General features: G+C 37.2%; 2 protein-coding genes across 2 annotated transcripts; one reads left to right on the top strand and one right to left on the bottom strand.

The window, feature by feature from the left end:
- Positions 1-8,857: 8,857 nt before the first annotated feature.
- LOC130034668 (trace amine-associated receptor 6) lies at positions 8,858-9,895 on the bottom strand. The gene has a single exon (XM_056126302.1). The coding sequence runs from the start codon at positions 9,893-9,895 to the stop codon at positions 8,858-8,860; it is 1,038 nt and encodes a 345-aa protein (XP_055982277.1).
- A 6,706-nt stretch (positions 9,896-16,601) lies between these two features.
- LOC130034660 (trace amine-associated receptor 6-like) lies at positions 16,602-20,895 on the top strand. The gene is made up of 2 exons (XM_056126290.1): positions 16,602-16,630; positions 19,863-20,895. The coding sequence occupies exon 2, from the start codon at positions 19,864-19,866 to the stop codon at positions 20,893-20,895; it is 1,032 nt and encodes a 343-aa protein (XP_055982265.1). The 5' UTR covers positions 16,602-16,630; position 19,863.
- Positions 20,896-25,212: the final 4,317 nt, after the last annotated feature.

Consider the following 25,212-nt stretch of genomic DNA (forward strand, 5'->3'; position numbering starts at 1 on the left):
AAAACTTCAAAATTGGTTATATCCTTTTCTTGGGTGCATTTATGTAAGTCTGAAGTCCAAAAACTGGAAATGGGATAGAAATAATGCATATTTTATAATTAAAAAGACTCCTTGAAAATTTCAATACTAATTCAAATAATTGATTCTGCAAAGTTAGAGCTTATAGAGAAGTTTCTGGTGAACTTTTGTCTCTGGGAAACTTATGTTTCATTTTTGGGATTTCCCCTCTTTTTTGGTGTCTGTGGGGGGGTGGATTTGGGGCTACACAGAGTGGCATTCAGTGCTCACTCCTGGCTCTGCATTCAGAGATCACTCCTGGCTGTCCTCCTGGGACCATTTCAGGTGCTGGGATTGATCAGTCTGCTAGAAATTCTACCAATGTTTTGTTTATCTTGGATATTAGCTCTTTATCAAGTGATTGATGGCAAACACTCTCTCCCAGTTTGTAGGGTGTCATTTTACTCTGGCTATCTTTTTTTCTTTTTTTTCCTTTGCGGTATTGAAGCTTCTTCATTTCATATAGTCCCATTTGTTTATTTTTGCTTCCATTAGTTTGGTTAATGGTATTGAATTACTAAAGATGACTGTAGATTCAATGTCATGAAGTATTCTACCTATGTATTCCTTACCTAATTTCTTATTCTTTTTTTTCTTAAAACAGTATATAAATACTCTTCAAAAACAAAATTGAGCTCCATATGACCCAGAAATTCCATCATTTGCCTTCTCTGAGAGCACAAAAACTCTACTCAGAAACAACATTTGCAGTCTTGTGTTCATTGCAGTGCTAATTACAATAGTCCAAATCTGGAAACAATCCATGAGTTCAAGAGCAGATGACTGAATAAAGAAAATATGGATGGATTTGGAGATTATCATGCTGAGTTAAGTTGGTTCATCTTTCATAGAATATTCTTTAAAATTTGTACATAGCTTTTCCTTTTATAGTCATTTTCTTGGAGTATATACTTTGTAATATTTTACAAACAAAGTCAACTTGATTATTTTTTCAATTAGCATCAAAAGAAACTCCCTGAAACTTGGTTTGGTGTATCAGAACTCCCTGTGGGCTCATACTAAAACCCCTATTTTCTAACTCATCACTTTGTGTTTCTAGAATTGTGAAAAAGTCAGAAGCCATATATTTTAAGTCCTATTATTCACATTGGCTTCATTAAGGCAAACTTTCTTATGCAAACATGTCTCTCACAAGTTGACAAAACTTGTAACTCATTTACTTTTGGTTCCTTTGTTAGAAAGATCTGGATCCTTATCTCAGTTGTCCCCTCATCAGCACTGTGGTCTGTCCCGTCCCAGGCTACTTGTAATATCCAGGCTTCAATAACTTTCCCCTAAGATTGAACAGTGATAAATACTTTAGAAGCTTCTCTAAAAATGTTAAACAAGCAAAGGTAATGCTTAATTATGATGAACATAGCTCATGAATGACTAAACTCCCAGTTTCCCACAGCTCTCTTGAAAGGTATTCTTAAGTTAAGGTTTTATAAAATAAAATGCTATAGTTATTTTGATTGAGTCCTAAGGATGACAATCCTTGATGATTCTCAAATTTAATACATCTAATGGTGCTTCTACAATAGTATTTAGACAGAGCAAACAAATATTTACTTCTTTAAAAAATGCATTTGCATGCATTCTGATAATGTTGTGGTACAGACTTCTATTTTATTTTTTGATTTACTCAAATGAGTAAAAGAAGGCAACAAAAATAATAAAATTAACAAAAACAGATTTACTCTGTGAGTGTGAGTGAGTGTATGTGTGTGTGTGTGTGTGTGTGTGTGTGTGTGTGCATGTAAGATAATTTGTGGCAGTACTTGGAGGTCTGATGCTATTCCCATCAGTGCTAGAATTATGTGGTATGCACGATGAGAAAAGGCAGTTCAGGGGATCAAATCCAGAGTCTTATATATGTCTGGCACATGTTCTACCACTTCATACTCAAACCTAGCACCAAGACTTTTCTTTCCCATGGAAAACCTTGTTAAAGCTGAAACCTAAAATATGACAAAGAGCCATGTCTATGAAGATCTGAGGAAAGAGAGATCAAAGTAGATAAAATGTAGCCTTTAAGCCAATGCTGGCATGTGAGGAGAAAGGAACTCTCCTTCATTGGTGGTGGGAATGCCGACTTATCCAGCCTTTTTGGAAACAAATGGACATTCCTCAAAAAACTAGAAATTGAGCTCCCATTTGACCCAGCAATAGCACTTCTGGGAATATACTATGAGGGCCCAAAAACACACAGGAGAAGCATCATCTGAAACTTCGATGTTCATTGCAGGACTATTCATAATAGCCAGAGTCTGGAAACAACCCAAGTGCCCAAGGACAGATGACTGGATAAAAAAAAAAAACCTATGGTACACCTAAACAATGGAATACTATGCAGCTGTTAGAAAAAATGGAGTCATGAAATCTGCTTATAAGTGGATAGACATGGAGAGTATCATGTTCAGTGCAATGAGTCAGAAGTAGAGGGGCGGGTATAGAATGACTGAATTCATTTTGTGGATATATATATATATATATATGTATATATATATAGTCATGGTCATGGTCACTGTCCTCCTGTTATTCATGGATTTGCTCGAGTGGGCCCAGTAACGTCTCCGTTGTGAGATTTGTTGTTACTGTATTTGGCATATTGAATACGTCACGGGTAGCTTGCCAGGCTTTGCTGTGCGGGTGAGATAATCTTGGCAGCTTGCTGGGCTCTCCGAGAGGGGCAGAGGAATCAAACCTGGCTCGGTCGGGCTGGCTGCATGCAAGGCAAACGTTCTACCGCTGTGCTATCACTCCAGCCCATATATATTATGAGACTACTATCCTAGGTAAGGGTAACTTGTAGCCTGGAGAAGCTTGCCGCAAGGGTACGTGGGGATTGAAGGACACAGGTAAAGGGGTATACCTGATAACATTTCATTATCTGTATTGGAAACCTTAAGCCCCCCCCCAAAATGAGAGAGAGACAGAGACAGAGGCAGAGAGAAAGAGAGAGAGGAAAAGTGCCTGCCACAGTGGCAGGTGGTGGGATGCGGAAGCAGGAAGGAAACTGGGATCATTTTTGTTGGGAAAACTACACTGATAAAGAGACGGGTTTTGGAACATTATATGACTGAAACCTTATCATGAACAACTTTATAAATGTGTATATTACTGTGACTTAATTTTAAAAAATTAATAAAAAATGAAAAAATTATTAAAAAAGGAAATGTAGCCTTTAAATTTATGGATGTTTTATTGGGGGATTTGATGTATTATGAGTGGTGAAACATGGATGAGTCACAGTCAAGTTGGATTATAGAGTTTTACACCATTATTACCAAGTGAGATTTCTAGGCTATAGTATCCGACTCTAAATATATCAATAATCAATTCTAGGCCTGGAATTTTGAGTTCATCATATTTCCCACGGTCTAGACTCTAGTGCTATTTAGGTCTTTGAAAGGTTATTTTGTTCATGTATATGGATATTACTTTCATTGAATTAACTTTATAATCTCTCTTTATCCTATAGGCTACTATACCTTGGCCAACACTTGTATAGCATTATAGGAGATATTTCAATTGTTCTTATGCATTTGTTGACTTTACAGGCTTCTACTGATGACTCAGAGTCCAGAATATTATAAATCCTTGGATTTTGTCCTTAATGCTGACTTCCTGAAGAAGTCAGGAAGATCTCCAGAATGATATCTATATTCTTAGATATGACCAGGATTGACTTTACTTATCAGCACATCTTATGGGGGATATCCAAAATCCAATTGAAGTGACTGGGTCTCCTTCACTTTGATCTCATCACAATTGCCATTAGATTATTTTCTAGATATCTATAAAATGTCATTGATTGAAAAGAAATGAATGAGTAAAACTGTAGGAGATATTTTTTAAAAAGATGGTAGGGAGTCAGTAAAGAAAAATTGAATATATTCTGTTTCCTTCTCTAAGATACTTTCTTATGATATAGAAGGAAATTTCTCTTTAGAGTCTCTCAAGAATTTTTACTTTTACTTAAAAATTTTTGTTATCTATAACTTCATGTGATAGGTAAATACACATTTTCCCCCAAATAACCATTTCCTTATTTCTCTTGAACTTAAAAAATTTTATTCATTTGAAGAAGCTTTGTTGTTATTTTGGCCACATCTGGAGATGCTCAGAGTCACTCTTGCCTTTGTGCTCAAAGACCACTTCTGTCAGTGCTATGCGGGAGGATCCATATGGGGTGCCAGGAATCAAATCCACGTAGGTCATGGCCATATGCAAAACAAGTGCCCTATCTGCTATACTGTCACTCTGGTCTCAGGAAAGTCATATTTTTGATGTATTCTTTAGTTTCTCTTTAGCTTCCAAAAACATATGCTTTGGCTGGAACTCCTGCAGCCATTTTGAAACCACTAGAGAAATATAAAAATCAAAGCACTACTAATGCTTTGATTCACCAAAAAGATATAAAAACGGACAAAAACACATTAGAAGTTATCCAATATTATTAATTACTAGGAAAATGCAAAACAAGCCCATAGTTAGGCACAACTTCACACAGTGGCTGTAAAAAACACATAAAATTAAATGTTGGTGAGCATGTGAGAAAACGAACCCTTCACACATTGTTGCTGGAAATATGATGTGGTACATATTTGGAAAGTTTAATAGATACTATATATGCCATTCAAATCCAGTAGAATGTACAAAAAAAGAAATGAAAATGTATTTTGCAATAATATGGAAACAGTCCAAATGTCCACTAGCGAATAAACTCCCCTCCCCCAAAAATTTGAGACCAAAATTTTCCTTTCTTCTCTCCTTATTTAAGAAGAGTGACGTACTATGAAAATGATAGTTGCAAATGATCACTCTGGACAATAATATAGTATGCAAAATAGGTAAATGGGTATACATGATAGCTTGTCAAAACCTGTATTGCAAACCATAATGCCCAGAAGGAAAGAGAGAAACAGAGAGAAACAGAGACACAGAAAGACACAGAGAGACACAGAGAGGGAAAGTGCCTGTCATGGGGAAAGATCGGGCAGTGGGGGTGGAGGTTTGGGGGAGTGCGTGGAGGGAATATGGAGACATTATATTACTGGGAAATATACACTGGCGAAGGATTGGGTACTAAAACATTATATGACCAAAACCCAATCATGAACATTTTAACAATGCATATCATGGGGATTCAATAAAAATTATTTCAAATTGAAAAAAAAAGAAGAGTGCTCTATTAATCAGATTTACTCTGGTTTTTCCAAGAAACTTTCAAATTCTTAGTCCTTAGGATCTTCTTCCTTCAAGGTTACTGTTTAGTATGTTATGGCATTCATCATAAGTAAATAAGTAATAAAAAACAAGTTGTGAGGACTGAGTTTAGTACAGGGGTTAATGCACTTGCCTTGCATGCTGTCAACCCAGGTTTGGTCCCTGGTGTCCCATATGTTCTCCAAAGCATCACCAAGAGTGATTTTTTTAGAGCAAAGTCAGGACCCCTGGGCATCACTGGGTGTGCCCCCACCTAGCCCCCCTCCAAAAACAAGTTTTAAGCGCTTATTCATTAATATGCTTGAACTTGAGAAAAAACATATTTGTCTTTAAGAAATAAAACTGAGTAGATAAAGACTAAAAAGTCAAATACAACGTAAGCAATATATTTGTAAAGTATTAAATCAGATTTATACCAGTGTTTACAAAATGTTTTCCTAGCATGTTAGTTCTGTATATCAGCATTTTCATAATTCCCACCACAGTCTCCATGAATAAATTTGTTTTTGCATGCATACTTAAATAAATTAGACAAGCTTTTGTTCAAACTTATCTCAGACTCTCTGTAATGCTCACATATAGAGATTCATAAAGAAAAGAATATCATATGCACAAATTCTTAAATAATATTGACACAGAACATTTTATCCTTGGAGGACTTCATAGGATAACTGTTTTATGAAACTTATTTTGAAAAATGTTGACTTAGGATAAAATAAAAAAATATAACATTTGAAACCTGAGCAGAGGGGTGTATATTATATGTATATTATCAAGCTGCCAAGGCTTGTGGAATGGTAGAAGAGTTGGAGATGAAGGGGTTTGGATGGCAACCGCAGAGAGGCTGAAATTTCTTTTGTTTATTCTTTAGTTGCTCATGTTGCCTAAAAACTGTGAATTTTGGAATTTTTTTCTTGATACTGTTTATTCAGCATGAAACTTTATTCTAATATTTCTCTCCCCATTTTAACCTTTCATATTTTAAAGTCTCACTTAAATTTCATTTAATGTGTTGAATTTCATTAAATTTCATTTAATGTGTTGACTTTCAAATGAGAGAAAGAATCCGGAGTTCCGACCTCTGTCGATGATCAAGGCGCATTTGCCAAGGCGTCAAAATAAGATGGGCTGGACACGTAATGAGATTTGGAGACGACCTCTGGACTAGAGCCGTTACCGACTGGATTCCACAGGAAGTCAAAAGACTGTGTAGTCGCCCACCTACCAGAGGGTCAGACTTCTTCATCAAGATTCTAAACGATCAGTTTGAGGCTCTTCGTGTTCCTAGAATGAATAGGCGCCATTGGGCTACACTACCATGACAGGGACAAATGGAGACATTACTGGCGCCCGCTAGAGCAAATTGATGATTAACGGGAAGTCAAGTGATCAAGTGTTGACTTTCACCCAAATAGAAATTATTTTCTCTGTGTTCTTCAAACACATCATTAGTAGCCATGAAGTCCAAATCTTTAGTGTTGGTGACTTGATTTTTTCATAAAATAGTTTTTTTCATTTTTATCCTGTATTACTGAACCTGGTACCGACTACACAGCAATTCTTCAAAGCCATTTGTGAACTGAATTAAAGAATGAGTGAAATAAAGGTAAATGTCATGTTACAGAGAGTATCTCGCCTGCATGGCAAAGCCTGACAAGCTACCAGTGACGTATTCGATATGCCAAACACAGCAACAAGAAGTCTCACGATGGAGATGTTACTGGGCCCGCTCGAGCAAATCGATGAACAACGGGAGAACAGTGTTACAGTGCTACAACAGTTCTGCTCTTATAGAACTGGGTTAGAAACAAACTTTATCATCTAGTAGTTGTGAACTTTGTACATCTTGAAATAAATCCTTAGTTTTGTCACAGTATTAGGTTTGTAAAAAGTTGTGAAAATAATGCCCAGGGTTCCTGTATACTGCCCATTAAGTTTATCTTATTATTAGCATTTTGAATTAATATTTGTTGGAATTAATCAGCCAACACTGTTAGATTATTATTGTGTATCAATGAAAATTTCATATATTTTCAAATTTCTTGTCTCTGTTATGTCCTTTTTTATCATATAACAATATGCATTTTATTCAATAAGAAATTTTAATAATTACTTATTTTTCATTAAGCTTATAGACTTTTTTGTTATGTCCTTTTAATCACAGAGTTTTTCATTAGGTTATCACAGTAAATGTAGTTGTCGTGCAAATTTAGGATCCTCAAGATTGGGTAGTTTCTCATTGCTTTATTCTGATAATGATTTTGAATAGTATGATCAAGTGTATTTTTTTAAACATAATCTGCAAAGAGGATTTGTCTCATGGTTTGCATATAATATAATGGATTTTGGAAAGAATATTATAGAAGTGATATGTCATTCTCATCACATCATGACAAGGTCACATGCTATAAAGATGACTTACCACTTCTAAAGCCAATCTGGGTTTACTTACCAAGCTAGTATTTGTACTTTTACAAGTATCCACATTTAACAGCATTAATTCATGGCATAATTTTTAAAGATATATTCACTTATTAATTCAACATCATCTAGCACTGATTTTAATATATTTTCATCCAACATATGGTACTAGCTGCAGAATTTATAAAATATAAGAAAATTTCTGGATTATTTTTATTGAAGTATATTCCATCTGGTTGCTGAAACTTGAAAATTTTGTGGCAGAATTAAGTTCTAATTCTGAAAAACAAATAAAAGCATAGAGTATATTTATATATAGTTTTCCTAAATGTATAATAGTCAGTGTTTATGAACTGATAGTGTAATATAGTGTGTGCTATCTATAATCAACCAGTCATGATTTTGAGAAGTAACGAAGTCTGCAAGGTCAGAAAATTAACCACCCTTACAACTACAATATTCTTAGAAGTACAATGGCTTCTGTTTTTTATATTGGTGAAAGTTGGTGAAGAAATGTTACATATTATTAAATATTAAAAAAGGTAAGAGTAACTTGACAAACTCTCACAATATTCTGAAGATAAGATCTCTGCTGATTTTCAATTACACACCATGGATGTGTTACTCAACAAAGCTTATAGACACATATTGCAGGTCTCTTCCCTCAGATGATGAGCACAATATATTATTTCTTTGAGGTATTTCCTGGGAAAGTAAAATGAGTAATATTAAACAGTGATCTGGAAAATAATAGTCTCAGGTGAAATTTTTGATAGTGGGTGAAGGGGATTGTTTTGTAAGAAAAGAAGAAAGAAAATCAAGAAACGAATATGTTTTCAGATTAAACTCTAAAATAAGGAAAAGACAGTTAAAAATAAGAAAGTTAGGAAGGAATATTTTAGTGGTATATTGATTTCTAAAGCAAACAGAAATACTAGAAATTTAATATTTGTTATTAGCCAATAGTGTGGTTTTAAAGATTTGATAAAGAAGTATATATTCTAACGAGGCTGGAAAACATGTTATACTATTAAATTTGAAGAGTAGTTTGTTTGTTTTGTTTTTATTAACAATCCTTCTTAGCTTTTAACATTTTTATTTTATTTGATAATTCGAAAGAAACTTTCAACTTCCTCAATCTAATTGCTTATGTTTGTTCAGAAGACAAGTTAATTGATGCCGAACTATCACTAAAAACCTTACCACTCACAAATATGTATATGGCTTTTCTAAACCATGGGTAAAATAGAGCATAAATCAAAGGGTTCATGGCCGAGTTATAATAAGCACACCAGACACAAATTTCATAAATATAGGCTGGGGTTATGAATCCAACAAAGGCATCAATTAATGAATCAATACTATATGGTAGCCATGAAATCATAAATGCTACTACCGTGATACCAAGAGTTTTTGCTGCTTTTCTTTCTCTTCTAGCCACTCTAGCTTTGTAACTATCTGATGATGATTCTGTTTTGCTACTGGTATTTTCAATCTTCTTGGCTTGTTGTCTAGCCACAAGAAAAATATTACTATAGAGGATGACCATAATAAGTGAAGGTAGAAAGAAGGCCAGAAAATCTACCAGTACCCAGTTTTGATTCACAATTGTCTGACAACCTCCTACACAGTTGACAGCGTTAGATAATTCCTCCAACCCATCATCGTAAGCGCCTGTGTAGAACACAGCTCCACTGTACACTAGGGGCAGGATCCAGGATATGCCGATACATATCCCTGACACATTCACAGTGAATTTAGTAGGATACACCAGGGGATCAGTAACAGCAATGTACCTGTCGATAGAGATGAAGCACAAGTGAAAGAGAGAAGAATAGCAAAATGCCACATCACAGCAAGTGTGGAAAGTACAGAAACTTCGTCCAAAGTACCAGCAGCTCTCCACAGACCTGACCATGCTGAAGGGCATCACAGTCACACCCACCAGGAAGTCAGCACAAGCCAGAGAGCAGATGAGGAAATTGGTTGGAGAGTGCAGCTGCTTGAAATGAAAGATTGAAAGCATCACCAGAAGGTTCCCGAACACTGCCAGCACAGCCCCTAAGCCGAACACTGCGTACAGGATGATCCTGGCTCCGGGAGAGTAGGGAGTTTTCACACAGGATCCATTCACATTCTCATAGCAGAGCTGCAGGGCTGCGGGGGAGGATGAGTTACTGCTCATGGTTTCTGTTATTTGCTTTTGAGAATTATGTTTTCATTATCGCAAAGCAGATGGTATTCTAATTTTCATTACACCTGGAATAAAATAGAAGGCAGTAAGTGAGAAAATGGATAAATATGGTCACCAGTACATTTTTTCCATTTGTGTTGCTAATCTTAAAAGCTTCAAAAATTCTTATTTGTGGCGCCACCATTGATAATTTTGTTAAAGTGTTTCTTGCATATAATGCTCCAATACCACATCTACCACAAGACTGCTTTCCTCCACCATTATCTTAGTGCCTCCTAATTGACTTTTACAACAAAATAAAATTCAGCAAAAGTCATATAAGAGTCTAGAATGGTTGTTCCCAATCAACAAGTTCATGCATACCTTAATATGAACAAATTCTATTTTAGCAATAAATATTTTCAGTTTTTAAATTTTACCTCCAGAGATCCTCTTTGTAACAGCCACCACCACGAGCTGTGAATGCGTATTTAAAAGATCACCATATCTTAGCTTTTTCTTTGTAGTGAGTGATCTGCAATACTGACGAAGCAAGCAACTCTTCTAGATAAATCACTGGAAATCCCCAGATGAAATCCCTATAGTCCAAAGTGTGAACTTAGAAAATGATTTTCATGTGATCATTAGGAAAGCTTTTCTGCAGAACAACACTTTAAAAATTAAATTGTGCTGACCATTATGTTGTTTGCATTAATGATAATTATTTCTTCTTATACTGACTTGAAACTACCCCCATTCTTTCACAACCATAATAGACATTTGTTACTAAAATGCAAAAGTTTGTAGCATTTTTTCTTCTTTTCAAAATCATTCTTGTCTCTGCATTATGGTTCCAACAAACATAAATGTAATTTGAGAACAGTTTGATATTAATAACATATATTGTTATGTTATTTTCTAATATGGTGCCTAGAGTCATGGATATGACACTAGAGGATCATTATTAAAGTGTTAAAATGGATCTCAGAACTCATTGCTGATGAGAAAAATATGTGAAGATTGTGTTAAATTGTGTTCAGAAAAGTCTACAAAATGATTTTCAATGATTGGACGGACATATTGATGACAAGAAATCATAAGAAACAGCAAATAAAAGCAAAGTGGAATTTTTATTTATTTTTTATTTTTATTTATTTATTTTTTTATTATTAGTGAAACACCATGAGGTACAGTTGTAGATTTACAAATTTTTGTGCTTGGATTTCGGTCATACCATGATCAAATACCCATCCCTCCACCAGTGCCCATTTTCCACCACCAGGATAATATCCCTCCCCCCCATCCCCCCATCCCCCCCTGCCACTGTGGCAGGGCATTCCCTTTTGTTCTCTCTCTCCTTTTGGGTGTTGTGATCAGCAAAAGAGGCATTGAGTGGCGAACATGTTCAGTCCAGTCTACTTTCAACCTGCATCTCCCCTCCTGGGAGGATCCTCCAAACACCGTTCATTTGGTGTTCCCTTTTCTATCTGAACTGTCTTTTCCCCTAGAATACCCAGCTGGTCTCTAAGCTATGGAGTAATCCTCCTGGTGTTGATCTCAGCTATTCTTGGGTATTAATCTCATATTTTGTTATTTTATATCCCCCAGATGAATGCAATCTTTCTATGTCTATCCCTCTCTTTCTGACTCATTTCGCTTAGCATGATACTTTCCATATTGTACCACTTGTATGTAAAGTTCATGACTTCATCTTTTCTAAGAGCTACATAGTACTCCATTGTGTAGATGTACCAGAGTTTCTTTAACCAGTCATCTGTTCTTGGGCACTCAGGTCTCTTCCAGTTTCTGGCTACTGTAAAGAGTGCTGCAATGAACAAACAAGTGCAGATGTCACTTCGGCTACACATTTTTGCCTCTCTGGGATATATTCCCAGGAGTGGTATCGCTGGGTCAAATGGGAGCTCAATTTCTAATTTTTTGAGGAACGTCCATACTGTTTTCCAAAAGGGCTGAACCAGTCGGCATTCCCACCAACAGTGAAGGAGTGTCCCTTTCTCGCCACATCCACGCCAGCATCGGTTGCTTTTGTTCTTTTGAATGTGGGCCAGTCTCTGAGGTGTGAGATGGTATCTCATTGTGGTTTTGATCTGCATCTCCCTGATGATTAATGATGTAGAGCATTTTCTCATGTGCTTTTTTGCCATTCGGATTTCTTCTTTGAGAAAGTTTCTGTTCATTTCATTGCCCCATTTTTTGATGGGGTTGGATGTTTTCTTCTTGTGGAGTTCAACCAGTATTTTGTATATCCTTGATATCAACCCCAAAGTGGAAATTTTAGATTGAGTTTTAACATTCAGTGAAAAATAAGAAAAAGAAAAATCATAGAAGTTTTTTTTTTCATCCTTAAATCCATTCCTGGGCTTAGCACATTTTTGAAACTTAATGTCGCCTAGCAGATGACGAAACTGAGTATGGCACATAAGTACTATCCACAGGGCACAGAAATCCTTGGCTGGACTACAGTTTTGAGTGGATCTAGTTTCACAGTCAGGCTGAAGGAACACTTCCCTTCTTGGGAGAATGCTACTGAGTCTTCACCTGATTATGGGAAACACATCCCTAAGAGGCATCCTGAAACACACACAAAGATGGATGTAAAGGGAAAGGAACTGGAACTAAAATGTAACTGGATGTAGGGACGGGGTGAAAACCAGACTTTGTAAACTACTGCAAAATTTCTAGTACTTGGAAGAATATGAGCCTCTGAGAAAAACTAAAAAGTATTGCATGAAAATAAATTACATCCCTAGCATACCTGAGTATGTGGTATTATGTTTTGTATCCTTACACTTACTGATCTAAATAAGCACAGGCTATTTGATAAATGAGCAAAGATATGATCAGTCTTTTTTGATACTTCCATATATACATATTTAAATTATTTAATGTATAAATCATAACATATAAGTGATTTTAATCATTTCAATGTGGTGAAATTCTATGACTTTTGCATATTCACAGTGCTTTACAACCATCACTACTAATTGCAGTTTCTAATTCTAATTTTAATTCTAAGGTCAATACATCTGCACCCCAAACCCCCCAAACAAACTCACCTTGCACCCATTAAATACACACTTGCTTTTCTCAGAACAGGCCAGGACTATCACTAATCTGGTTTTAGTCTCTCTACATCTGGCTGCAATTGCTGGTATTTCCATATCAGTTGATCATATAAGCTAAGGCCATTGCCTCTGCTGCTTTCACTGAGTAGGTTTGCAAGATTCAGTGGTGTGCTGTAGCATGATTTTATGCTTCACCATCTGCATTTATTTATTCATTGCCAGACTATACACAATATCTAGAATCTGGAAAAAACCTTATGCCCACGAATAGACTGGATAAAGAAACTTTTGCACATCTACACAAGCAGAACACTACTATAGAGTAATTAGGAAAAGTGATGTCATAAAATTTGCATATAAATGGAAGCCCAAAGAGAGTATCATGCTGAGTGAAATGGGTCAGAAGGTGGGGGGAGGGGGAAAGGAGAGAGAGAACAAAAAGGAATGCCCTGTCACAGAGGCAGGTGGGGTGTGGGTGATGGGGTGGTGGTGGTGGGAGGGATTCTGGGATTATTGGTGGTGGAGAGTGGGCACGGGTGGAGGGATGGGTACTTAATAATTGTATGACTGAAACGCAAACACAAAAGTTTGTAAGTATGTAACTATACCTCAAGGTGATTCACTAATAAAAAGAATAAATAAATAAAAAGAAAAAAGAAGGTGTGGGGACAGATATAGAATGACTGCCCTCATTTGTGGGATATAAAAAATAGTATGAAGCTAATGTGAAGAGCCGAGCCAGTGTATTGATGAGTACTCATGGCAGATTTTTCAGGTGTTCAAGAATGACATTGTCTGGGCCAGGTGCTGTTCACTTCTTTACCGAATAAATGGTGTGTCGAATTTCAGAAGGAAGAATGTTGGTAACAAATATTCATCCTGAGAAATTTGGTATGTGCACAAGTGGATGTGGCTATAGAAGAGATCTGAGTAGAAGTCATGGATAATCTTCTCCATTGCCGTTCTGGAGGATGTGATGGATCCATCAGGATATCGGAGGGCAGTCATCTTGGTCTTGTAGTTGGCGAAGGACAGGCAGGCGTTACGGATGCTTTTCCTGGCTTCTGCTGCATCTACCAGCACTTCTGCTCTTCTCTCTTTGAGGTCTTCCTTTATCGCTTCTCTGCCCTGCTTTGCGAGCTCGGATGTTCGCGTGTGGTTGCTTGAGGCTCATGCCAAGCCACGTTGGTGAATGAGCTTGAGAGTTTTTGAAGACAGGCATCTTTTTGTGGCTATTTATTTCTCGGTGCTCCTCGCACAATCATGGAGGTGCAGAACCAGTTGATTCTATTTTTCGTCAATGTTGTCAAGGACGGCATCTTCCCATGTTGCCGCAATAGTGCCAAAGAGCTCCCAGTTGGTGGTCATTCTGGGAGATCTCTTCTTAAACTTTGCAGCCCTTTCTCCCCACTCTGTGAAGTATATTTTTGCATGAAGGAGACAGTGGTCCGATCCTGTTTGGAATTTTGTAGCAACAGCAACACCAGTCATGCAAAACCATTGATTGAATATGATATGGTCAATTTTGTTGTGTAACCATCCACCAGGAGACTCTCATGTGCAACATTTAGATTTGGCCTTCTGGAATTGTGAGTTACCATGGATGGTCTTGGTCGACATGATGAATAAAGAGAGTCTCTCACCCTGTTCGTTTCATTCTAGGCCATGGATCCTGATGTGGAAGTCTTCGACTGATCTTCTTGGTCCTATCTTGGCATTAAAATCACTGACACTGATCTTGTGGAAGGTGTGGTCTTCTTTATATAACTTCTCCAGCTCCATGTAGAACTTCTCAATTTCTCCTTTATCATAATTAGATATTGTTGCAAAGACTACGAAGATAGAAACTGCCAGCAGTGAGCCACATCTATTAAAGTGTAATTGTCCAATTTGCATTGTTAGGCATGCGAATAAATCAAAGCTTATGCCCAAGTTCGTGTTGACAAGGACACTGACACCACCAGCGCTTCTTTTGTTGCATGTTCCAAGGAATAGTTCTTATCCACTGTAGAAAATGGTGTGACGTAATTGATGCCTTCTTGTCTTGGTCAGAACAATGATGTCATACTTGATTTTTCACGCTTGTATGATCAGGTCCTCGATGGAGGCATCCGATGACAGTGTACATGCATTGAAAGTACAGACAGTCATTGGCTTGGCTCTTCACACCTGTCTGAATGCAAGGTTCCATCCCAGTGGAAAACCAGCAGGACTGTACTACTACAAGAAGGGAGACATCCACGACATTGGCAACTATCACCCGATATGCCTGTTGTCTGTCATCTACAAGCTTGAGTCATCCTGAATAGGATTGGTAGAACACTAAATGAAGGACAACCATGCGAGCAAGCCGGATTCCGAAAAGGATTTAGCGCCATCGACCCATATGATAACCAAGCTCATTGAGGTTTCTCAGGAGTTCAAGATGCTGCTCTGTCTAACATTCATTGATTTAAAGAAGGCCTTTGATTTTGTTGAGACTGAAGCAGTCATCGAAGCCCTAGCCAAACAGAGTGTTAAAACTCAATACATCAGGATCCTCCATGAGCTCTATTATGGATTTACTATCAGGATCTCACCATTCTACAAGGAAGTGATCATCCATGTCAAGACAGGAGTTCAGCAGGGTGATACCATTTCACCTAAGCTCTTCAGTGCCACCCTCGAGAACATCACATGATGACTGGAATGGGAAGGAATGAGAGTGAAGATAGACGGTCGACAACAACACCACCTTAGCTTCACTGATGACATCGTTCTAACAACACCAAACATTAGCCAAGTGACACAAATGCTGGCTGACTTCAACTGTGAGTGTGGGAAGGTCTGACTACAGCTGAATCTCACAAAGACAATATCTATGAGAAACCTTCTAGTTCTTGATGTTCCATTCGCTCTAAACAGAATGAACATCTCCGAATGCAATAGTTATGTGTACCTAGGTCGAGAAGTCAACATGACGAATGACCTGGCATCTGAGTTGCGCAGGAGGAAAAGAGCAGCTTGGAACACCTTCAAGAACATTGAAGAAATAGCTAAAAGGATGAAGAACCTCCGGCTCCAGGTACATCTCTTTAATTCTACTGTTCTTCCTGCATTAAGATATGCCTCATTGACCTGGGCCCTACAAAGAAAAATGAGAACACTATTCAGGTCTCCCAAAGTGAAATTGAAAGAGCTTGGAGTATCATGCTTCACTCAAGTGAGAGAAAGAATCCAGAGTTCCGACCTCCGTGAACAATCAGGAATCAGGGACGCTGTCTCATTTGTTAAGTCATTCAAAAATCAGATGAGTTGGACACTTAATGAGGTTTGGAGATGACCGCTGGGCTAGAGCCAATACCGACTGGATTCCACGGGACGTCAAAAGATCACGTGGCCGCCCACCTACGAGATGGTCAGACTTTTTTGTCAAGACCCTGAACAATGGGTTTGAGGCTCTTTGTGTTTCTATAATGAGCAGATGCCACTGGGCTACACTAACACTCCCCAGGGATGAATGGAGACATTACTGGCACCTGCTCAAGCAAATCAATGAGTTTCGGGATGAAGCTAATATGCAAAGTCAGGAAAAAGAGGGACCAGGAGGACTTTCAATGGTTGGAAGCTTCCTACAAGTGTGTATGGGGCAAGGGGCAGTTGAGGTACAGAAGGGACAAGTGTGACAATGATAGTTAGAAAGGATCATACTGGACAAGAGCTGAGTGCTGAAAGTAGGTAAAGGTAAAGGGATATATATGATAACCTTTCAGTATCTATATTGCAAACTGCAATGCCCCCCCCCAAGAGCAGAGAACAAATAAAGAAATAAAGAAATAAAAAAAAGAAAATGGGAGGAATCAACCTCCCTAACTTCAAACTCTACTACAAAGCAATAATAATTAAAACAGCATGGTACTGGAACAAAGGCAGAGCTGTAGACCAATGGAACAGAGTTGAATATACTGACATCTCTCCCCAAGCATATGATCATCTAATCTTCGATAAGGGGCAAGAAAAGTGAAGTGGAACAGGGAAAGTCTCTTTAACACATTATGCCGGCAAAACTGTATGGCTACATGCAAAAAAGTGGGCTCAGATCTCTGCCGAACGCCATGTGCAAAAGGTCTAAATGGATTAAAGACCTCAATATCAGACCAGAGTCCATAAGGTTCATTGAAGACAAAGTTGGCAAAACCCTCCATGATAGTGATGCTAATGGTATTTTCAAAGATGCCACACCACTGGCCAAGCAAGTGAAAACAGAGATAGATAAATGGGACTATCTTAAACTAAGAAACTTCTGCACCTCAAAAGAAACAGTGACCAAAATACAAAGACAGTCTACAGAATGCGAAAGGATATTCGCCAAATACACATCCAACAAGGGGTTGATATCAAGGATATACAAAGTACTGGTTGAACTCCACAAGAAGAAAACATCCAACCCCATCAAAAAATGGGGCAACGAAATAAACAGAAACTTTCTCAAAGAAGAAATCCGAATGGCTAAAAGGCACATGAGAAAATGCTCTACATGATTAATCATCAGGGAGATGCAGATCAAACAGATCAAACAAACACTGAGATATCATTTCACACCACAGAGACTGGCCCACATCCACAAGAACAAAAGAAACCAGTGCTGGCGCGGATGTGGCGAGAAAATGACCCTCCTTCACTGCTGGTGGGAACGCCAACTGGTTCAGCCCTTTTGGAAAACAGTATGGACGATTCTGAAAAAATTAGAAATTGAGCTCCCATTTGACCAAGCAATACCACTCCTGGGAATATATCCCAGAGAGGCAAAAATGTATAGTTGAAGTGACTTCTGTACTTGTTTGTTCATTGCAGCACTCTTTACAATAGCCAGAATCTGGAAAAACCTGAGTGCCCAAGTACAGATGACTGGTTAAAGAAACTTTGGTACATTTAAACAATGGAGTACTATGTAGCTGTTAGAAAAGATGAAGTCATGAAATTAACATACAAGTGATACTACTTGGAAAGTATCATGTTAAGTGAAATGAGTCAGAAAGAGCGGGATAGACACAGAAAGATTGCATTCATCTGCGGAACATAAAGTAACAAAAATGGGAGACTAACACCCAAGAGTGGCCGAGATTAGTACCAGGACTTTTGCTCCATGGCTTGGAGGCCAGACACACATGCTAGGGAAAAGGGGAGCTCAGATAGAGAAGGGAGAACCAAATAAAGGGTGTTGGGAGGATCCTCCCAGGATAGGAGAAGCATGCTGAAAGTGGACTATAGACCAAACATGATTGCCACTCGATGCCTCTTTTGCAGACCACAACACCCAAAAGGAGAGAGAGAACAAAAGGGAATGTCCTGCCACAGAGGCAGAGTGGGATGGGAGGGATGGGGTTTTGGGAGAGATACTGGGAGCCGTTGTTGGTGGAGGATGGGCACTGGTGGAGGGATGGGTACTTGATCATTGTATAACTGAAACCCAAGCACAAAAATTTGTAAATCTACAACTGTAACTCATGGTGTTTCACTAATAAAAATTTTAAAAAAGTAAAGAAATAAAGAGAGTGAGAAGTGTGAGAGAGAGGGGAGAGAGAAAGAGAGAGACAGAAAGAGAGGAGAGAGAAAGAGAGAGAGAGAAAGAGAGAGAGAGAGAAGAAAACTGCCTGCTACAGAGTTAGGTGGAGTTGAGGGAAGTATCTGAGGATATTGGTGGTAGGAAATGTACATTGGTTAAGGGATGGATTTTGGACCACTATATAACTGAAATCCAATCAAAAACAACCTTGTAACATTGAATCTCACTGTGGTTCAAAGAAAAAAAAGAAAGAAAGAAAGAAAGAAAGAAAGAAAGAAAGAAAGAAAGAAAGAAAGACAGACAAAGAAAATCCAAAGGGGAAAATTTGAGTAGGCGTATGAAATTAGAAAATGTTCAAGCCTATCAACTTAGAATATTGTTTTTATATTAGAAATTATTATAGTATATGTGTTACATTTAAAATATTAGAAAATCTTATGGCAAAATAGTATACCATATATGCATTAATAAGCAAAGGTTTATAATAAATATTTCTATGCATGTAAAGCATGTCATCTGACATATATAATTCTATATTTATGATATCTTAATATATAATAGAAAATGTATAAAATCTCATAGAAACCATAACAGAAAAATATTTCTAAATCCCTTGAGTGAGTGCCAAACACAATGCCAACTGCTGGAAAATTGGTCCTGTCCTTGAAAAAATCCTCCTGCAATCAAAAAAAAGTTTTAGTGGAGATTATGACACATAACTTTCCTCTCACTGCTCACACATTACACCAGAGGGACACATATTTGATGATTTTGTATATGGGATTTGGCTGTGTGTCCTGTGGGTTTTCCTCATTAGTCTCTCAGCCTGTGCGAGCAGGGTGGGGAGTTGCAGTGGTACAAAAGGTAGTTAATAAGTACAGATCATACAATCTCACTCAAATTCACAGAGCAATATCCGAGATACCAAGACCAAGACACAGAGAATATTTGATATATCAAAGGTAATAAATATTTCGGGGAAACAGAAAGCATTTTGTTTAAGCTAGTTAGAATGTATATTTAAATGAAGCAAGAGATATGCTTCTATTTAAATTCTTTTTGAGGTAAGAAAATTCTATTAAATAATATTCTAAAGAATGATAAAATACTAATACTGTAGGGTGAGATTAATTACAAGTATGATCTAACATGTTATTACTCTATATGTTCAAGATTAAAATTAAAGTTTACCGGTGTTAGGTTATGAGGATGAAATTGGCAGCTCTATCATTATTCCCTTCTAAAAGATCTTAACTCTCTACTTTCAAGATGTATGATGTGCTTTATTTCATGTGCTTGACAAATGACAGATCTTCTCTGAATATTTAGAGACTGTTTACAGCAGCAGCATGAACAGCAACTCATCTTCCCCCGCAGCCCTGCAGCTCTGCTATGAGAACGTGAACGGATCCTGTGTGAAAATTTCCTACTCACCAGGATCCAGGGTGATCCTGTATGCAGTGTTCGGCTTAGGGGCTGTGCTGGCAGTGTTCGGAAACCTTCTGGTTACTATTTCCATCCTTCATTTCAAGCAGCTGCACTCTCCAACCAATTTCCTCATTTCGTCTCTGGCCTGTGCTGACTTCCTGGTGGGTGTGACTGTGATGCCCTTCAGCATGGTCAGGTCTGTGGAGAGCTGCTGGTACTTTGGACCGAGTTTCTGTACTTTCCATACTTGCTGTGATGCGGCATTTTGTTTTACTTCTCTCTTCCACTTGTGCTTTATCTCCATCGACAGGTACATTGCTGTCACTGACCCTCTTGTGTATCCCACCAAGTTCACTGTGAATGTGTCAGGGATATGCATCAGCATCTCCTGGATCCTGCCCCTAGTGTACAGTGGAACTGTGTTCTACTCAGGCGCCTATGACGATGGACTGGAGGAATTAGTTAATGCTCTCAACTGTGTAGGAGGTTGTCATCCACTTATAAATCAGCTATTCATTTCAGTTGATTTTTTACTATTTTTCATACCTGCCCTTGTTATGATGATATTATACAGTAATATTTTTCTTGTGGCTAGAAAACAGGCTAAAATGATAGACAGCATTAGTAGCAAAGCAGATGCTTTGTCAGGGTCTAACAAAGCCAAGGTGACTAAGAGAGAAAGCAAAGCTGCCAAAACTCTCGGAATCACAGTGATAGCATTTTTGGTTTCTTGGTTACCTTATATAATTGACTCATTCATTGATTGTTTTCTGGGCTTTATAACACCTTCATATGTTTATGAGATACTTTGCTGGTTGGCTTATTACAACTCTGCTCTAAATCCTTTGATCTATGCTTTCTTTTACCCTTGGTTTAGGAGGGCAATGAAAATCATTATTACTGGAAAAGTATTCAAAGATAGCTCATCAACCATGAATTTATTTTCAAAATAGACCTATATTTCAAATGATAGTTTTATTAAACTAATGTAAAGTTTTCATTAACTTTGGTAATCAAGTGTTCTGTTTCTTGGGGAGAAGACAAAGTACTTCTTTTCAGTAGCATAACCTTGATGCTTTACTTTCTTGATGAGTGATAATAAAGTCACTTAAACATGGTTGACACACGTATGTTTTGTATTTGTTTCCTTGGGTATGTTCATTTTTCCTGTTTTGTTAGTCTTTGTTCATTTTCTTTTTCCTGACCTCCATTTTAGGATATACTTTCTGCCACTTCAAAGGGTCTTTGGCTTGATACTCCTGTTAAAATCTGCGTTCTTTTTTCTTTAAATGCAGTTTTATTTGCTCTCATTTGAGTTTCTTAGAGACCCCATTTTCTGGAACTTCTGAGACATCCTTGACACATATACATCAGTCATTTTATATTCATGAATGAATTCATATTTTATATTTTGGGAAACCTTGGTAACTTTAGAGTGATTTTGAAAAATTGCTACAATTTGCAGTATATTTATTGTCTTTCTGTTTGATTATTTTTCTCATGACATAAAATAAAGTTTTACCTTAATTTAATTCCTGAAAACCATGATCGAGGGCAATTTCCTGTTTTTAGTTTTCTTGCAGCCTCTACACACTGTGTACATTGTCAGTGACAAAAATAATAGTTCATTGTAAATCATTAGGAAAACATTGATTTTTTTCAAGAAAGGATGATGTAATATATAGTTCTTTGAAAAAATATTGCCTTGTACAATATACACAAATGGTATATATTTTTCTGATAAAATAATCATAAGAAAATATTGCTTTGTGGAAGATCATGACTAAAAATCTACTTGGATTGTTATATTCACTATGCTTTTTTAAAAAAAGTACTTCTAAGTGGTAGGATGAGTGGAGGGGAGAATTTGGTGAAGCAGCACTTCGTTCTACTCTTGGCATTGATGTTTGATCCTTGGTGTTTGATCCTTGGACCTCTGATGTCGAAGTGCTCTTCCTGGTGATGCTCGGAGCAGAGCTTGTGATCCCAGAGATCAAGCTAAAGTGTACCTGCAACTTACCTGCTCCAACCTCTGAGCCATCTCTTGGATCTCAAGGTCTTGAATGTTATTTTTATTCTGATAAAAAAAATGACCATGTTAAGGATGAAAAATTGCACTTGGAAGTAAAATTGGTAGTTTGGAAATGAAATATGGACTAATGTGACTATCATGATGTTCAAAATGATGTTTTTATGATGAAAGTCACTTAATATGTTAAAATATAATAAGATTTTATAAAAAAGAAGAGACAATTGTTACAGGTTATGAACAGGTAACTTCTCAAAGAAAGAAATACCAGTGGTTAATAAATACATAATATAATGCTAATAAATCTTTGTTGTGTTTATGTATCAAAATGAAATTTTTTGATTACATCATTTCTCTGTGTAAATTAGTCAGTGAAATCAAATACTTATGATAATAAAGATAAATATGTCTCAAGAAGATATAATTTAAGTTGTACATCTAACGTGGATTAAAAATATGTTTATAAAGCTTTTAAGCACATATTTAAGATGATTCTGTGATTCTTTTGCTAGCATTTAAGCCTAAGAAAATAGGTAGATATGGAAGCAAATATTTTAAGTTTGTTCATTCTATAACTCTTAATCATTAACTGAAAATATCTACATCATACTAGAAAAATGAAATAAATTAGTGCACCATCCTCACTCTGTTCTCAGGGCCTTCAGCGTCTTTCACTTACTATCACCACGATTTTTTTCTTCTGTACTTACAAATAGCTTTCATGCTTCTTTCCTATTAAAGTTTTCCTTGCGGTAATCTGGGAAGAACTACTATTCCAGAATAATTTTGCTGGCCTTGATATTATGATTTTCTATGGACAATGCAATATGGAATAATGTGACTATTGTCGTGTTCAAAAGGATGTTTTTACTTAATTTTCTGGTAGCCCTAAAATATTGTCACAGAATTGAACTGAGAATGCACAGTTAGAGAAGTTAAAAAAAATGAGAGTGTGAGAGATATTGTCACTCAGGTGTTGGGGGCATGTAGTAGCACTGCATGTATTAAATAATGATATCACTGTGGCTCTAAAACCCCAATAAAAGCAGAGTATTAAAATTAGAAACCCAGAAACATTAAGGTACTAAGCATGATAATAAATAAATGACTGTTCCTGGTTCAGCTGAATTTTTGCCCAAGGATGACCTTAGAACACAATCTGAAAGGAACCTGCTCCATCAGCCTGAATCCAGCATAAGAGCGGATAGTGGTAGAAGAATATTGGCACTTTCATGGTGAAGAAGATAATTTTATAAATAAAAGCTTATCAGCATTTGTATACTTGAAGTAAGTAACCACACCCCCCCAAAAAATACCATAAATATATGTTAAAAATTGACGAAAATTATCTTGGGTGTGAAAATATCAGGGACTATTGTAATCCAAAGTTAAAGAAAACAACAGAATGTTTTTAATTTCCCCAAGAATCACAGAATAATATCTAAGGGACTGTATGATCAAAGTGTGGAAACTAGAAAGTACATTGGTACTCTTGTTTTAAGTACATTTGTTTTAGGTAAGACCTCTCCATGTTAGTTAAAACACTAAAAGTAGGAAAAATTGTGTGCTCTTACCTCCACCAATGTCACCAGGTTCCCGCCCACCCTGTGGGATAACATTGGCTTGTCCTTTTAGTCTTGCTGCAAGGAGATTAGGTTTATTGGGTTACTCCCATCACAGTGCTCTCATCCCTCAGTGTTTATTGGTAACCTCTTTCTTTGTGTTTTTTTGACTTGTAAATATTGTTTTTCTCTTCTCCTTAAATCCTTTGCACAGTTAATTCAGAGCAATGTCTTTGTGAATGGACACAAGAAGGCAGTTAATACTATGCTTTGACTCTGAATGATATTTACTTCCTGGACATCTGTTATCTCAACTTAAGCCTCAGTTTCTAGGTACTTTCTAACACCCCCAAAACAGGGTCCTGATGAGGGACTGGATGGAAGCAGGGCAAGCTGTGAGCTATGTGCTACCCTGGCATCAAAACAGGCCTTGCCAAAGTGCCAGAATAGTTAAATATAAGTTAAGAGCATGGTCATGGACAAATTCTGTCATGATCCAAAAATTAATAAGTAGATTTGGACCTTGCTAGGGCTAGGAAAGATGAATCTGGCCTGAGCACTGTAGTCTGAGTCTGTGATGTTCCCAGGAGAGTCACCCTACAAGCTCAGTGTATCTCTTACTGTGTCCTTACAAAATAACTAATATTAAAATGTAGAATTAAGTGTTAATTAAGATATTAATTAAGTTACTGGACTAAGCAGAGTAGGAAAACTCCCTAAGTGGTATTTCACATGTGAGCAAAGGGAGGGAGGGCTTTCTCCTGTTGATTGTGCTACTGGACAGATGGGGTGTAGTGTCTACCCCCAGTGCTGGGAAGGTGGAGAGAGACTGGAGGGTTGGAGAAAGAGGAGAGAAAAACAGGGCAACAAGATGGAGCGTGGAGAGATGAGCGGGAGAGACAGGAGGAGACAGGAATGTGGGGTAGTGTGAGACTAGAATGGGGAACTTAGTGAGACTGCAACAGGTACATGGGGAGAATGGAATAAACAGCAACTGGTCACCAACCAGCTTGGCCCTCATTTCCTCCTTCTTCCATCCATGGTCTGTGCTGCCCCAGGAGGGGAAGTGGCCCGAGTCCACCGGACCCGGGTGGTGAGAGGGAGAGCTGTGAGGGCCTTCCTAACTGCCTGGAGATTATACACCACCCCACAGTTTGCTCATAAAAAATTATTTCACCTCACTTGTTCCTACAAAATCTAAAAGAAATAGCAAATATGACTAAGACAAAATGAATCAGTAAAAGTCAATTTGTGATGGTTGTGTGCTATTGGATTTCTACCTATGTGGATATGAAATTTAAAAACACTGAATATAATAAAATCCTGTACTCATTTATATAAATAAGTTTTTAAGTCTGGCATCTAAAATGTTTTGCGTTAAATTTTGTTTGCACTTGTATTTTATTGTAGTAATTTTCATGCCTTCCCTTTCATGAGTGAAACTTAAAAAAATCTGCAGTAATTTATTTTAGCATTTCCATGAAATAAGCAAATGTTTTATTCTAAATTTAGTTTGGAGTGAAGAGAATTAGGAAAATTTTAAGAAGAAAATATGAATAGACCTATAAAGTATAAACTTTTTTTTTTCCTAAGAAAGGTTAACATTGATTTAACTGTTAAAAATTATTATATTATATATACTGATATAAAAATATTATATTATATATACTGCTTAATTG

Source organism: Sorex fumeus, unplaced genomic scaffold (assembly GCF_029834395.1).
Source record: "Sorex fumeus unplaced genomic scaffold, SorFum_2.1 ptg000061l, whole genome shotgun sequence".
NCBI classification, from domain to species: domain Eukaryota; kingdom Metazoa; phylum Chordata; class Mammalia; order Eulipotyphla; family Soricidae; genus Sorex; species Sorex fumeus.

Coding starts and splice junctions, on each gene's coding strand:
- LOC130034668 (XM_056126302.1), bottom strand. CDS start 9,895: ATGAGCAGTAACTCATCCTCCCCCGCAGCCCTGCAGCTCTGCTATGAG.
- LOC130034660 (XM_056126290.1), top strand. CDS start 19,864: ATGAACAGCAACTCATCTTCCCCCGCAGCCCTGCAGCTCTGCTATGAG.